Source organism: Erinaceus europaeus, chromosome 13 (genome assembly GCF_950295315.1).
Source record: "Erinaceus europaeus chromosome 13, mEriEur2.1, whole genome shotgun sequence".
Taxonomy (NCBI): Eukaryota; Metazoa; Chordata; class Mammalia; order Eulipotyphla; family Erinaceidae; genus Erinaceus; species Erinaceus europaeus.
The window spans coordinates 12,429,873-12,445,445 of record NC_080174.1 but is presented as its reverse complement, the minus strand read 5'-3'; the positions used below and the strand labels follow the sequence as shown (position 1 = coordinate 12,445,445).

The 15,573-nt window shown below is 45.9% G+C and overlaps 1 protein-coding gene across 2 annotated transcripts in view; it reads left to right on the top strand.

Moving 5' to 3' along the window:
* The window catches only part of MTHFD1L (methylenetetrahydrofolate dehydrogenase (NADP+ dependent) 1 like), a 196,838-nt gene that overhangs the window by 85,993 nt on the left and 95,272 nt on the right, over positions 1 to 15,573 (top strand). For both annotated transcript variants that reach the window (XM_060205329.1, XM_016185142.2), the window contains exons 19-20: positions 2,059 to 2,127; positions 6,035 to 6,146. In XM_060205329.1, coding sequence (XP_060061312.1) covers positions 2,059 to 2,127; positions 6,035 to 6,146 — 181 coding nt within the window. The remainder of the gene's footprint in view (positions 1 to 2,058; positions 2,128 to 6,034; positions 6,147 to 15,573) is intronic.

The following is a 15,573-nucleotide window of genomic DNA, read 5'->3' as shown; positions in this document are numbered from 1 at the left end:
TATGGGATTCAGTGTCAGCACAAGGAACCCACCACTGTGGATGGCCTTTTATTTTCTGACAGACAGAAAGAGGAAGGGGGGGAACAGGGGAGAAAGGGAGACACCTGTAAGCACTGCTTCACCACTTTCGAACCTGTTCCCTTATCAGGGACTTGAACCCAGGTTAAAGCATGTGCTTGCTGGGCGCACCACCATCAGGCCCCTCCTTGTTGCCTCTTTTTAACCACCACCCTCTGCTGACTTAGCCTTTGGGGTGGTGGAGTTATTTAGCTTGCTGGCTTGTGTTTGTTTGCAAGTGCTGAGGTCTGCTGGTTGACCTTCGCTCTACCCCTCCCCGCATGCTAAGAACATACAGTGATGGGATCAAAACCCCACCCTGCAATACAGCTGTGACAGAGCAAGGCAAATCTATCTCTTGTTGATGCCAAGAACTGGGGACATAACTTTGGCTCCTCAGCCGAATAGTCTCAATTCCTTTCTGGCTACATTTGCAGAGATAAATCAGACGGGCTCATTGTGTATGTCTTATCCAGCAAATTCGATCATATGGCCTTTTTTACTCTTTTCTGTCTTACGTCAGTTATTGTCTTATGGAACACCTAGGACAAAGTTGAAAGAGAAAATCCAGGACCATGGAGATATCTCCGTGGCAGCCTGCCTGCCTTGCATGAGACCCCGAGGCCCTGAGTTGGATCCTAGCACCACCTGAGGGCTTCAGGGACAGAGTGAATACAAGAAGCCCCTTCATGGTGTTATAGTCTTTGATGTCTCTCCTGCTCACTCTTCTCTCTGCTTTAAATAGCACTATTAAAAAGAGAGAGAGGGAGAGGGAGAGGAGGCCAGGCAGTAGTATAGTGGGTTAAGCACACATGGCATGAAGTTCAAGGACTGGCGTAGGGATCCTGGTTTGAGCCCCCGGCTTCTCACCTACGGGGGGGGGGGGGGGGGTCGATTCATTGGCAGTGAAGCAGGTCTGCAGGTGTCTCTTTCTTCTCTCTGTCTTCCACTCCTCTCTCGAATTCTCTCTTTCCTATCCAACAATAACAATAAGGGCAACAAAAATGGGGGGGAGTGGCAAAAAAAAAAGAAATAAATAAACATTACCTGTTGGTATGCTTCTAAAAACCCCTTCTGTTTCATTAGTTTAATCCCCCCTGCTTAACACTATTCTATTTACATAACCACTTCATTCTATTTACATAACCGCTGTTAACAAGCACCACCCTCCCTCCAGGGCATTGGTGGTTCAGTGATAGGATTCTTGCCTGCTCCGCCCCCTCTCCTTGTCATACCCTGATTTTCACCAGTCACTTTTCTCTCTACCCTCTCTGCGTCACATCCTCTTCCCACCCTACTGGGCTAGTATATTTATAAGGACAAGATTGTTTGTAGTTTTTAGTTTAGCTTAGCTTGGTATAGATTGCGCTGCGTCCTGCATGAATAAAGAGATACTGCCTACAGCTCAACCATGAGTCCCTGGTAGTCTGTTACCTGCCCGTGAAGCCAGCTTGGCGAAAACAACAATTACCTATCTGCAACTCATTAATTCGTGATTCTAAAGTTTTTTTAAATTTTTATTTATAAAATGGAAATATTGACCATAGGATAAGACCATCGGATAAGAGGGGTACAATTCCCCACAATTCCCACCCCCAGAATGTTGTATCCAATCCCCTCCCTTGAAAGCTTTCCTATTCTTTGACCCACTGGGAGCATGGACCCAGGGTCATTATGAGATGCAGAAGGTGGAAGGTCTGGCTTCTGTAATTGCTTCCCTGCTGAACATGGGCGTTGACAGATCAATCCATACTCCCAGCCTGTCTCTCTCTTTCCCTAGTGGGGCATGGCTCTGAGGAGGCGGGACTCCAGGACACTTTGATGAGGTCGTCTGTCCAGAGAAGTCAGGCTGGCATCATGGTAGCATCTGCAATTTACACAATGGAGAGAAGCCCTAGGAATGTCCACCCAAGAGACAGGCTGGGGAGGAGCAGCCCAGCGAGTCCCTGACTGGGCTGGTTTGTGTCAAGGATCTAATTGTGCTCTGTTTGTCTCTCCTAGGGGGTGACAGGTGCTTTGACTGTGCTGATGAAAGATGCAATAAAACCGAATCTGATGCAGACGCTAGAAGTAAGTGGTCATCTCCGTCTTCCTCTTCTTCTTCTCCTCCTCTTCCTGTTCCTTTTCTTTCTTCTTCCTTTTTCTCTTTTTTTTCTTTTAAAAAAAAAAATGACATGATTCCTGCCAGCCCATCCATCTTGTCCCTCTCATCCTTGGATAGATATTTTTTTTTAAAATATTTTATTTGTTTATTTATGAGAAAGATAGGAGGAGAGAAAGAGAGAGAAAGAAGCAGAAATCACTCTGGTACATGTGCTGTCAGAAATTGAACTCAGGACCTCATACTGGAGAGTCCAGTTCCTTATCCACTGCGCCACCTCCTGCCCCACCAGTGTTTGTTTTATTTTGGTTTTGGTTTGGTTTTTTTCTCTTTCCGTCAGCGTTGAACTGGAAGATGAAATATTTCAGTTCAGTCTCCTCCACTGCTGATGAGAATGGAAATTGGTTCAAGCCCTGTGGAAACTAGTCTGGAGACTGATTCAGAAACTAGAGAAGGACCTACCCTAGGACCCAGCAATTCTCCTAGGGATTTACCCAGAGAAAAACATGTGCGCGCAGGTACACGCGCGCGCGCACACACACGCACACACACACACACACACACACACACACACATACACACACACCCATCTAAGTACACCAGTGTCATAGCAGCACTGTAATGTTGCCCAGACTTGGGAACAACCCAGAGGACAGATGAGTGGCTAAGGCTACAGATAAGGACAGGGTAAGGATAACAGCAGATGCGTGTCATGGCTACACACTGTGGAATACTCCTCAGCTGTAACAAATGAGGAAATCGTCTCTTTGGCCTCACTTTGCATGGCACTTGAAGGAAACATGTTCAGTGAGATCAGCCAGAAGGGGGATGAATACCGGGATGCTCTCATTTGTAGGTGATCTTTTTTAAAAAAAAAAAATTTTTTTTATTATCCTTATTGGATAGAGACAGCCAGAAATCAAGAGGGAGGGGGGTGAGACAGAGAGACACCTATAGCAGAGAGAGAGAGACAGAGAGACACCTATAGCACTGCCTCACCACTCACAAAGCTTTCCCTCTGCAGGTCGGGTCCAGGGGTTTGAACCCAGGTCCTTGTGCATTGTAATACCTGCGCTCAACCAGGTGTGCCACCACCCGGGCCCTTTAGGTGATCTTTAAGCAACAAGGATAGAAAGAGAAAACACGGGAGTCGGCGGTAGCACAGCAGGTTAAGTGAACGCGGCATGAAGCAAAAGGGTCCTGGTTCAATCCCCCAGCTTCCCACTTGCAGGGGAGTCGCTTCACAAGTGGTGAAGCAGGTTTGCAGGTGTCTATCTTTCTCTCCCCCTCTCTGTCTTCCCCTCCTCTATCCATTTCTATCTGTCCTATCAAACAATGATGACATCAGTAACAACAGCAATAATAACTGCAACAACAATACAAAGCAAGGGCAACAAAAGGAAAAAATAAATAAATATTAAAAAATCTAAAATAAAGAAAGAGAAAACATAAGGTGAACGTTAGTCTGAGTGTTCTTCTAGCGTTTGCCCTTCTTCCGTAGCCAGTCAACAGCGTCAGGTTGAGCCTGATGTAAAGTTTCGAGACCTCCTTTGAATCTGGAGAGGTGGCAGTCGTTGACTATGTGTGATGTATTGCAGCAAAGCAGAGTACTCTGGGACGTGGAGAGGTGGCTCTGGGGCAGGAGGAGGTGGCAGATGGTCGGTCTCTGGGCACCCAGTGCGTGATGGTGAAGGACTTGACTTGATGGTGGGAGTGGTGACCAGACAGACACCTATGATGGAAAGATAAGAAATCGTACACACGTATTAATAAGTGATCTGGGGATGAATGGGAAGTAAGGCATTATGGGTACCAGGCAGCCAGATTTAGACACTAGACTTATGTCTGTCTGTCTCCATCAACACTTGCGTTTGGATTTCCTGTTCCAGCTTCCTTTCCCTGTACACTTATGTGACTTTTTCACAACCCTGTATTGTCCCCCTTCCCGGTCCCCATCCTCTCCCTGCCACCAACTTTGGGGAGAAAGAAATAGACCTTGAGGAGGCTTGAGCACCCTCTGCTTCATTGTTAGAGAGGATTTTTCTTTCCCATGCTTTCTTCCTGCTTTTGTTCCCCTGTCTCATCTTGAGAACAGCCACTGACAGGCCGTCCTAGTGGCTCCTGGTGATTTTCCATGACTGGGCCCCCAGCCCTTGCCTCCTGCCCTGTCTGCTGGGTCAGCTCTAGGCCAGACTGTGTTTTCACAGGTGGAGCTGGGGCTGTATAGACTCGGACCCCTGTGGATTCTGAATAGCCTGGGCTTTCTAATGCCTGAGGAAACATACTGACTCTTCAGAAAAGTCGTGACGTGTTTTTCCTATGCATATACATACGTGCCTGAACACACGACACCATAAAGTGACAGGAAATAGGCAAATAGTCCACTTCTTGGCCACTGAGGCAACTAATACAATGGTTTATGAGAACATTTTGGTTTTTAGGTATTTATTTTGCCTTCAGGTTTATTTCTGGGACTCGGTGCCTGCACTACGAATCCACTGCTCTTTTTTATTTTTTGGATAAGACAGAGAGAATTTGAGAGGAGGGAAAGATAGAGAGGGATAGAGAAAGCTAGACACCTGCAGACCTGCTTCACCACTTATGAAGTGACTCCCCTGCAGGTGGGGGAGCTCGGGTTCAAATTGGGATCCTTATGCATTAGGTATTGATTTATTTGTGGGGTGGGGTGGGGTGGGGTGAGGGGAGCGTGCATTAGGGATCAATCACTCCAGCACATGCAATGCCAGGGTTCAGTCTCAGAACCTCATACTTTAGAGTCCAATGCCTACATTTGAGCCAGAAAATCACAGGTAGGAAAAATCAGAGTCTTTCGCCATTTCTGCTTGTTTATATCCCTCATGTGAAGCAGCACGGTGGTAGAATAACTAAGGACTTTGCTCCTTTGAGAAGGTTGTGTGCTGTTGTACTTTCTCTGGGAAAGTGTCAGCATTCAATGTGTAGGCTTAGGAAAGGCCTGGCCCCGGAAATTTTTTTCTTTTTTTTTTTTTTAATAATTTTTTTATTACTTATTTATTCCCATTTGTTGCCCTTGTTTTCCTTGTTGTTATTGATATTGTTGTTCTAGTCACATTGTAATTCTACTTCTGATTTTCTTTTTTTTTTAAATTTATTTATTCCCTTTTGTTGCCCTTGTTGTTTTATTGTTATAGTAATTATTGTTGTTTTTGTTGTTGATGTCGTCGTTCTAGGATAGGATCGAGAGAAATGGAGAGAGGAGGGGAAGACGGGTGGGGGGGAGATAGACACAGACACCTGCAGACCTACTTCACCGCTTGTGAAGCGACTCCCCTGCAGGTGGGGAGCCGGGGGCTTGAACTGGGATCCTTACTCCGGTCCTTTGCACCACATGCGCTTAACCCACTGCGCTACCACCGACTCCCAGAAATTTTTTTCCTTTTCTTTACTAAGGTCTTTGCGCTTCACGCCACGTGCACTTAACCCATTGTGCTACCGCCCAACTTCCAATTTTCTTTCTTTCTTTTTTCTTTTTTATATTTAGTTGTTGATGCAGGCACCAAACCCCAGAGTTAGCCCTAAAGGCAATTTTAAAAAGAGACAAATTGAAAGGGGAGGGGGGAAAAAGAGGAGAGAGAGACAGTTGTTACACTTGTAACACTGCTTCACCCCAGGTGAAGCTTCCTCCTTGCAAATGGGGACCGGGGCCTTGAACTTGGGCCTTTGTGCACTGTAATGTGTGTTCTCAGCCAGGTGCTCCAGCCACTGCCCAGCCCAGACCTGGGCAAGGCTTATGCATGCTGCCCACCATCCGTCCCGCCTTACTCTCCCCACCTGGGTCTCAGTCTCCATTCTGCCGCTGGCTGTCTAGACTTTTAACTGTCCCTTCCTCCTCCACAGGGCACTCCTGTGTTCGTGCATGCGGGCCCCTTCGCGAACATCGCCCATGGCAACTCCTCTGTGCTGGCTGATAAAATCGCCCTGAAGCTTGTTGGAGAAGAAGGGTTTGTAGGTAGGTCATTTCTTCTCAGTTGGTTTGTTTGTGGAATAGTCTAGAGATCTAAAAGTTGGTGGCTGGGAGGGTGTAACAGAAACAAAGACAAGAGGCTGTGCTTGAAGCGGAGATTCTGATGTCACCTTCACATGGATTTGAACCACTGCTCAGACCCTTGCTGACATATAGTTAACTGAACTCTAAGCTTCACTTTTCTTTTTTCTTTTCTTCTCTCTTTTTTTTTTTTTTGCCTCCAAGGTTATTTCTGGGGCTGGGTGCCTGCACTATGAATCCACTGCTCCTGTGGCCATTTTTTCTATTTTTTGGATAGGACAGAGAGAAATTGAGAGGGTTGGGGAACATAGAGAGGGAGAAAGATGGACACCTGAAGTCCTGCTTCACCATTTATGAAGCAACCCCCCTGCAAGTGGGGAGCTGGAGGCTCGAACCAGGATCCTTGCTCTTCATATTATGTGTGCTTAACCCAGTGCGCCACCGCCTGGCCCCCTAAGCTCCAGTTTTCTCATGTGGAATGTGGTGATACTAACAATGCAGTTGTGAAAGTTACATGAGATCATTTATTTATTTAGGGATTACTTATGACATGCTTGCCTACAAGGCTATGTGACGTTAGAGCTACGTGGGAGCAAAAGAAACCCTAGCCTGACACCCTTGGGAAGAACTCTCTAATTGGTGCAGGCAGTGGAGTTCAGTTCTAACTATCCTTAATAGAAATGTTGGCATCACTAGCTGTCCTAAACCAGTTTGTACTTCCTCACATCTGATTGTGTCCAGTGGAAGAGACATTCTTAACCAACAGATTGCTTTGTTTTGCTTTGCTTTCTTCCTCTCTCTCTCTCTCTCTCTCTCTCTCTCTCTTTGCTTCCAGGCTTACTGCTGGGACTCAGTGCCTATATCACAAATCCACTGCTCCTGGCAGCCAGTTTTTCCATTTTGTTACCTTTGTTGTTGTTGTTATTATTATTGCTATCGGATAGGACAGAGAGAAATGGACAGAGGACGGGAAGACAGAGTGGGGGAGAGAAAGATTGAAACCTTCACTGCTTGTAAAGCATCTGACCTGCAGGTGAGGAGCTGGGGGCTCGAACCGGGATCCTTATGCCAGTCTTTGCACTTTAACCCGCTGTGCTACTGCCCAGCACCCTCCCTTTCTTTTTTGAAGTTTTTTTTTTTTATTAATGAGAACGATAGAGGGGGCTGCATGGTGGCTCACCTGATTGAACGCACATGTTACAACGTGCAAGGTCTGAGCCCCTGGTCCCCACCTGTAGGGGGAAAGCTTTACGAGTGGTGAAGCAGTGCTGCAGGTCTCTCTTTCTTTCTTGCTCTCTCACTCTCTGTCTCCCTCTACCCTCTCAGTTTCTGACTGTCTATATCCAATAAATAAAGACAATTTAAAGAATATATATATATATATATATATATTTTTTTTTTCCCCTCCTCCAGGGTTATTGCTGGGCTCGGTGCCTGCACCATGAATCCACCGCTCCTGGAGGCCATTTTTTCCCCCCCTTTTGTTGCAGCTTCGTTGTGGTTATTACTATTGCCCTTGTTGACGCAATTCGTTGTTGGATAGGACAGAGAGAAATGGAGAGAGGAGGAGAAGACAGAGGGGGGAGAGAAAGACAGACACCTGCAGACCTGCTTCACCACCTGTGAAGCGACTCCCCTGCAGGTGGGGAGCCGGGGGCTCGAACCGGGATCCTTACGCCGGTCCCTGCGCTTTGCGCCACATGCGCTTAACCCAATGCGCCACCGCCCGACCCCCAGAATATATATATTTTTAAAAAAGGAGAGAAGTGTGTGTGTGTGTGTGTGTGTGTGTGTGTGTGAGAGAGAGAGAGAGAGAGAGAGAGAGAGAGAGAGAGAGGAGACATTATTTTGGCACGTAATAATACCAGAGGTCAAACTCAGGACCTGCTGTCTGGGAATCCAAAGCCTTTCTCCACTGGGTGAACTCCTGGGCTGGTTTTCTCTTTGTGACTTGCCACCAGGTTGATCATTGGGGCTTGGTGCCTGTGCAGGGAATGCAGGTGTCTGCTTTTTCCTTTGTGTTTTGGTTTGCCTTTTTTTTTTTAAATGCCTCCAGGGTTATTGCTGGGGCTCAGTGTCTTCACTATGAATCCACTGCTCCTGGAGGCCATTTTCCCCATTTTGTTGCCCTTGTTTTTGTCATTCTTATTGTTGTTGTTATTGCTGTTGTTGTTAGATATGACAGAGAGAAATTGAGAGAGAAGGAGAAAAGGGGAGAGAAAGACAGACACCTGCAAACCTGCTTCACTGCCCATGAAGCGACCCCTGCAGGTGGGGAGCCGAGGGCTCAAACTGGGATCCTTAATGCCGGTCCCTGCAAGAAAACAAGAAAAAGCACAAATAAACAGCCTGATTTCACATCTTAAAGACCTAGAAGAAGAAGAACAAAGAACCCTAAAGCAACCATAAGGACAGAAATCACAAAAGTTAGGGCAGAAATCAGTAACATTGAGAATAGGAAAACCATACAAAAGATCAACGACAGTAAATGTTGGTTCTTCGAAAGAGTGAACAAAATCCACAAACCTTTAGCCAGACTCACAAAACAAAAAAGGGAGAAGACCCAAATAAATCGGATCATAAGTGAAAGAGGAAATATCACAACAGACACCGCAGAAATTCAACACAGCATGTGAGGCTTCTATGAACGGACGAGTTCCTAGATACCTATGAACTTCCAAAATGAAGTAAAGAAGAACTAGATAACATGAACAGGCCCATCACAGCTAATAAAAAAGTCTTCCAGAAGATTGAAGACACTGGAATACTCCCTGCCAGCTTCTTTGAGGTCAACATCACTCTGATACCAAAAGCAGACAGGGACACAACCAAAAAAGAAAACTACAGACAAATATCTCTGATGAACACAGATGCGAAAATATTTTATGACCAAGTGGGGTTTAACCCAGGCATGCAAGGTTGGTTTAATATATGTAAATCAACCTATGTGATCCACCACATCAATAAAACCAAGACCAAAAACCACATGGTCATATCAATAGACGGAGAGAAAGCCCTTGACAAAATACAACATCCCTTTATGATCAAAACACTGCAAAAAATGGGAATAGATGGAAAATTACTGAAGATTGTGGAGTCTATATATAGCAAACCTACAGCCAACATCATCCTTAATGGTGAAAAACTTTCTCTCAGACGTCACCGAGTCCTCTTGGGGCTGTGGAGCCTCTTTCCACGTGCATGGTCAGGACTCTGTGGCTCCTGCCTCAAAGGTCTGAAGGGTGCTACTCTCTCCTGCCCTATTGCCTGGGTGCCCAGTCTCCAGTGAGCATGCGTGGCCAGACGTGCAGGCTAAGTGGATTCGCTGCATCGATCGGGGACAAATTGTAGAGCTAATGGGCCGGGAGGCCAGGGAGGGGCAGGCAAGCAGTTGAGTGATTACATGAAGTGGTGGTTCTAATGCTTCTGCTGCAAAGAAAAGGGTTTCTGGAAGGAAGCACTCTTGTTTTATGCTGACAGAGCAGAGCTCTCTGCTGCCCACCAGGCCTGACTTTATCAAATTCATGTTTATAGGATATATGTTGTGACAGACAGGTATCTCTGAAAGTCCATGAAGATGAGACTTGTAAAGCCATACTGACTTGGGGCTGGGCAGTGGCACACAGGACTAAGCACAAGGACCCATGCATGGATCCGAGTTCGAGCCCCTGCTTCACCCACAAGTGGTGAAGCAGGTCTGCAGGTGTTCTTTCTATCTCCCCCTCCCCATCTCAATTTCCCTGTCCTATCCAATAACATGAGGAACAAATGGCCACCACACTGAGCACCAGCACTGCCGGCACTGAGCACCAGCCATCCACCTCTCTGGGGGAAAAACGGGGTAGAGGGTGGCCCCCCAGAGTGGTGAGTTCATAGTGCTAACACCGAGCCCCAGTGATAACCCTGGTGGTCGTGGAAAACTAACGTTGACAAAGGAGTTCACAGCAAAAAGCAATCTGACCAAATTGAAGGAGTAAAGCTTAAGGTGAGCATATGACCTTGCACTTTTGCTTCTTTGTTCTTTCCTTTAGAAATCAATAGTTGAAAGTAAATTTGAATTGATCTGGGAGGTTCAGGAGATAGAGCTGAAAAGTTGCCAGAAGCCATGGATTCGTCATGCAGGCACTGAGCCCCAGCGATAACCCTGGTGGCAATTTTAAAATAGAAAGTGAGAAAAAACAAAGCGGCCTGGTGGTAGCACGCTCAATTGAATACATGTATTTCCATGAACAAGGACCTGGCTTCATGTGAGCCCCTGGTCCCTCACCTGCAGGTGGAAAGCTTCATAAGCAGTGAAACAGGTCTATAGAAGTATCTTTTTCTGTCTCCCCCTCTATCTCCCTTTTCCCTCTCAATTTTATCTATAAAAGAAAGGAAAATTTAAATGAAAGGAAGGGAGGGAGGGAGGAAGAAAGAAAGAAGTTGGTTTCTGTGGTCCGGGAGGTGGCACAGTGACAGGGCTTTGGACCCTCAAGCACGAGGTCCTAAGTTCAATCCCCGGTAGCACATGTGCCAGAGTGATGTCTGGTTCTTTCTCCTCCTATCTTTCTCACTAATAAATAAATACAATCTTTAAAAAAGAAAAAAGGAATGAAAGAAGTTGCTTCCTTTGGTTCCTTTTTATTGGGCTCCAGCTATATGTCAAATAAAAGGATCTGAAAATTCAAGATGATTGAGACACAGTTTTCCGCCTCCAATAATTTACAAAGAGGCGTGAGTGCCGAGCCCATGAGCAGAATCTGGGGTAAGGACGGGGCACTTAGGAGATGAGCATCATACCGATCAACTAAGGACTTTCAGAGACAGTGTGCAGCTCTTAAGAGCTTTTTTTTTCCCACTGTTGCTTGTCTGCCACATTTAGTCTGATTTTTTCCTTCCCCACCCAGCGACACAGCAGGAAGGAATTCTTTGGGTATACTGTTATACTTACTCTCCCGGATAATGGAATCAGTAGTCCATTTAGACGTACAGCAGAATGACGTTTATTTAATCACTTGCTGTGAATTTATCAGACTGGAGCCGACACTGTGTGAGAGTTAGGGGGTCAGTGTAGCACTGTGGTCAAGCTCACCTCAAGTTCCATTTCTGCTTTGGTCAGCACTCCTCCCCCAACCCCAACACCCCTTACCCCAGCCCCCACTTTCCATTCTAAAGATAAACTGTTGTGTGGCATGGAACCATAGTCCATGTGTTCTATTAAGAAAAAGAAAACAGGGCCCTTCCGTTTCTCGTACTGAGACTGTGTGTGTGTGGATTTCAAACACTCACGCACCTCGGCTCTTTTGCTTATGGTTTCTGTCCCCTTCATTTTTCCACTGGAGTTTTAAATCCGTGCCTTTCCCTTCTGCTTGAATGTAGCGAACACCTGTGAGTCTGTCCAGCCAGGACATCTTAACTATTGGTGACCAGCCTCCCCTTCCATAGTTCAGCCTTGAATTATATGCAAAAGGTTCCATCATCCATGTCGTCGATTATACCAGGAGTTGAACTTTGCCGTGAACTTTCTAAGATTCTGTTAGTACAGAGGTTAAGAATGAACAGCCAGACAGATCGACTAGGACTGGGGAATAAAGCCTTATTAATAGTTCCGTCATCAATGTTCTCAGTCTTTGAGTTGGCTCCTCAGCTCTGGACTTGTCATATATATATTCTCCCTCAAGCCTTGAGTGGTTCTGTGGGTGCAGTGTTATTTTGAGTGGTTCCCGTGATGCAGCTGAATCTTAGGGAGACTGGCTACACTCCTGCCATCCCTCCACTAGTAGAGCTCAGGGCTCCTGTCCCTAAAAGCTACAGGGCGATCAGTCAGTGCTTCTTCCTCTGGTGATTTTCTTGTCTTCCCTTACTTGCCCCCATCCGTGTCCATTTCAGATGATGGATGGATGTGGGTAGGTGAATGGATAGACAGAGAGACAGACAAAAACAGTACTAGAGTATTTTATGCTGATGCATAATAATGCGCATCAAGTATGGTGGAATACTTTCTGTTCTTTTTTTTTCTGCTTTTAGCATTTTATTTATTTATCTATTGCACAGAAACTGTGAGGGGAGAGGGAGAAAAAAAATGGAGAGAAAAAGAAAGAGACTTTTTCATGGTTTGAGAAGCTTTCCCCCTGCAGGTGGGGACCAGGGGCTTGAACTTGGGCCCTCATACATTGTAATGTGTCTACTCTACCAAGTCCCCCCCCCCCCCACCTGGGCCCTGGGCTTAGTATTCTAAATGATTTTTCTCCCTGTGGAACCAAGAGGTGGCACAGTGGATAAAGCATTTGGATTCTCAAGAAAGAGCTTGTGAGTTTGATCCCCAACGTCACCATGTGGCAGAGTAATGCTCTGGTCTCTGTCCTTCTCTGTCTCAATAAACACCTCTCTCTCTCTCTCTCTCTCTCCCTCCCTCTCCCTTTCCCTTTCCCTGTCCCTGTCCCTCTCCCTCCCCCTCCCTCTCCCCTCTCCCTCTTCCTCTCCCCTCTCCCCTCTCCCCTCTCCCTCTCCCTCCCCCTCTCCCTCTCCCTCTCTCAACTATCTTTCTACCTAATTTGTTGCTACCTCAGGGCTCTCTTCATGAGTGACACTGACATAGGTCCTTCTTTGGGCTCCCCTTGCCCCATGCCCTTTTGCAAAACATCTGTCAATCTTTCTGCTGTGACTCCAGGGCTCTGCTGGGGGCTCCACCCTGTTGCTGGCTTGCTGTCTGTTTCCGTTTTTATTGCCATGAATTTTTCAATAGTTCTCCATTTGGGGAGAGGACAAGCAGACCAAAGTAAACATTCCTCTAATTTCATACGCCCTTTGAAAAAATCTGAAGGCGAGTGGTCTTCCAGCTTTACTAAAGCAGTGTTCCTTTTTTCCCAGACCTCCCGCCCTCTGTTTACATGATTCAGAAATGCTGGTCTCACCCTACGACTCCTTTTTGTTAGGGTCCTCCCCAATATTCTCTTTCTCTAGTGATTGTCTCCATGATCATGTCAAGACAAGACACCAAATGATTGGATACTCTGGTTGACTCTCCTGTGCTGGTTTTATGTGAGAGGCCAGAGCACTGCTCCACTCTGGTGATACGGTGGTTTTGGGAATTGAACCTGGGACCTTGGGCCTCACTCTGCTATGACACGGGGAAAATCCCACTCCTTCCTCTGTGCTGGTCTTTATTCTACCTCATCTTTCTCTCTGTGGCTTCTCCACAGAGTCCATCTCTTTTCTTTTAGGAGCTTGACTTCTGTCCTTAAAAAAAAAATAAATCAGAGGCCGGTAGTGCAGCCGGTTAAGTACACATGGCACAAAAGCGCAAGGACTGGCTTAAGGATCCTGGTTCGAATGCCTGACTCCCCACATGCAGGCGGGTCCCTTCACAAGCACTGAAGCAGGTCTGCCAGGTGTCTAACTTTCTCTTCCTCTCCTCTCTCAGTTTTTTTCTGTCCTATCTAACCACAGCAGCAGCAACGATAACAATGAGAAAATGGCCTCCAGGAGCAGTGGATTCATAGTGCAGGCACCGAGCCCAGCAATAACACTGGAGGCAAGGAAAAAAAAAAGACAGAAAAAGAAAAAAGATGTGTATATTGTGCCTTTCCTTGTTTTATCCTCTTTCTTCATGAGCTGCTTTTGGAATCATGGAGATAACAGTCTACACTCTCTTATCAAGATTGGGCTCTAGACATTTAGGCGGCTTGAATTTTGTTGAGCCAGGCAGTGGCACACCTGGTTAAGCACACACATTACCATGCACGGTAACGTGGGTTCACACCTGCAGACCTCACCTGTAGGGGGAAGTTTCATGAGCAGTGAAGTAGTGCTGCAGGTTCTCTTTCTGTCTCTTCCTCTTTTATTTAATTTATTTATTTTGCCTCCAGGGTTATCACTAGGGCTCACTACAAATCCACTGCTCCTAGTGGCCATCTTTTTTCCATTGTTGTTGCTACTGTTGTTGCTCTTGGATAGGACAGAGAGAGATTTTGAGAGAAGGAAAGAAAGATAGACACCTACCTGCAGACCTGCTTCACCACTTGCAAAGTGACCTCCCTGCAGGTGGGGAGCCTGGGGCTCGAATCAGGATACTTTTGCTTTGTATTATGTGCACTTAACCTGGTGTGCTACCTGTCTCTCTCCCTTTTTATCTCCCCTTCCCCTTTCAGTTTCTCTCTGTATTGTCAAATAAAAACAGGTAAACATTTTTTAAAGTTAAAAAAGAAAAAGAAACCAAATTGTCGGAGCTGGGTTCCCATGTCGCCTTCTCATGTCCCTTCTCCTAAAAGAGTTCTGGGAATAGATAGCTCCTGTCAAAGGGTCTGAGCACTTCAGAAACCTTCCTCTGGGCCAGAGGCATCTTTCTAGAGAGACCTGTGTAACTGTCAAGAAAGCAGAGCAAGAAAGCATTGGAGTTTAGCAGACTCAGTGATGTGTGCCGTCAGCCCAGTTTGTTCCCCCCTCTCTCCAGAACCTGGCACTCTGGAATGCCAGTGAACAGGAAAGCGTAAACAAGAAAAACTGTTGCAAAACAATGCAGAGACTCTCAGCTGTGGCTACACATTCCAATTTAAAACATATGGCCTGACATCCAACTGGCATATTTAACATCTCAAATAGGCTCTGAGTGCCAGAGGGGGATGCTTATCCAAATATTAGAGATTGGGCTCCTTATTTGGAAAAAGACCCTCCCTGCCAGTGGGAGGGAGACAGAAGGTTGATTATTTATTTCGTGAGTAAATCATGAACTATATATTGCTGTCAGCTAGCTTCATGGAGGCCAGAGGCCCATGTGCTGTGACATTCTGAATGTGCTCTTCTGACTGCGTTTACTTGTATAAGCTCGCTAGTAACCAATGCAGAGCTCATGAACAGCTTCCCCCAAATGTCTCTGCACTGGTGAGATTGACATCCTGCCTTCTTACATCAAAAGATCACTTGAGGGGTCCAGTGAAGCATGATGATTTATTTTAAGAAAAGAAAAGAAAAGAAAAACTCAGTGGAATTGCATTGTATTATAACCCTCAAATTCCAAGCAGTTCTGAGAAGAAATCCCAGGGCTTAATGCTGACCTGTCTGTGGTTGGTTCCTATCTGTTGATTAAATACATGACAGATAGTAACAAATAGAAACAACGTTTTTTTCTTTCTTTGTTTTGTGTTGTTTTTCTTTTTATTGGGGAGGGGTAGAGGTAAGGGGTAGATGGCACATGGGCACATCAGTATCTCAAGACTCTTTTCACTCTTTCTCAATACTCCCTCCTCAGAGTCTTTTGCTTTGGTGCCCAGTCTGCGTTTCTTTCTGTGTTTTCCTTTTCTGGTCTTGTTTGTTAAGTTTCACCTACAAGTGAGATCATCTGGTATTTGTCCCCCCTTTTTTTTTTTTTTTTGGACTTATCTCACTTAACATAATACCCTCAAATCTGTCCAAG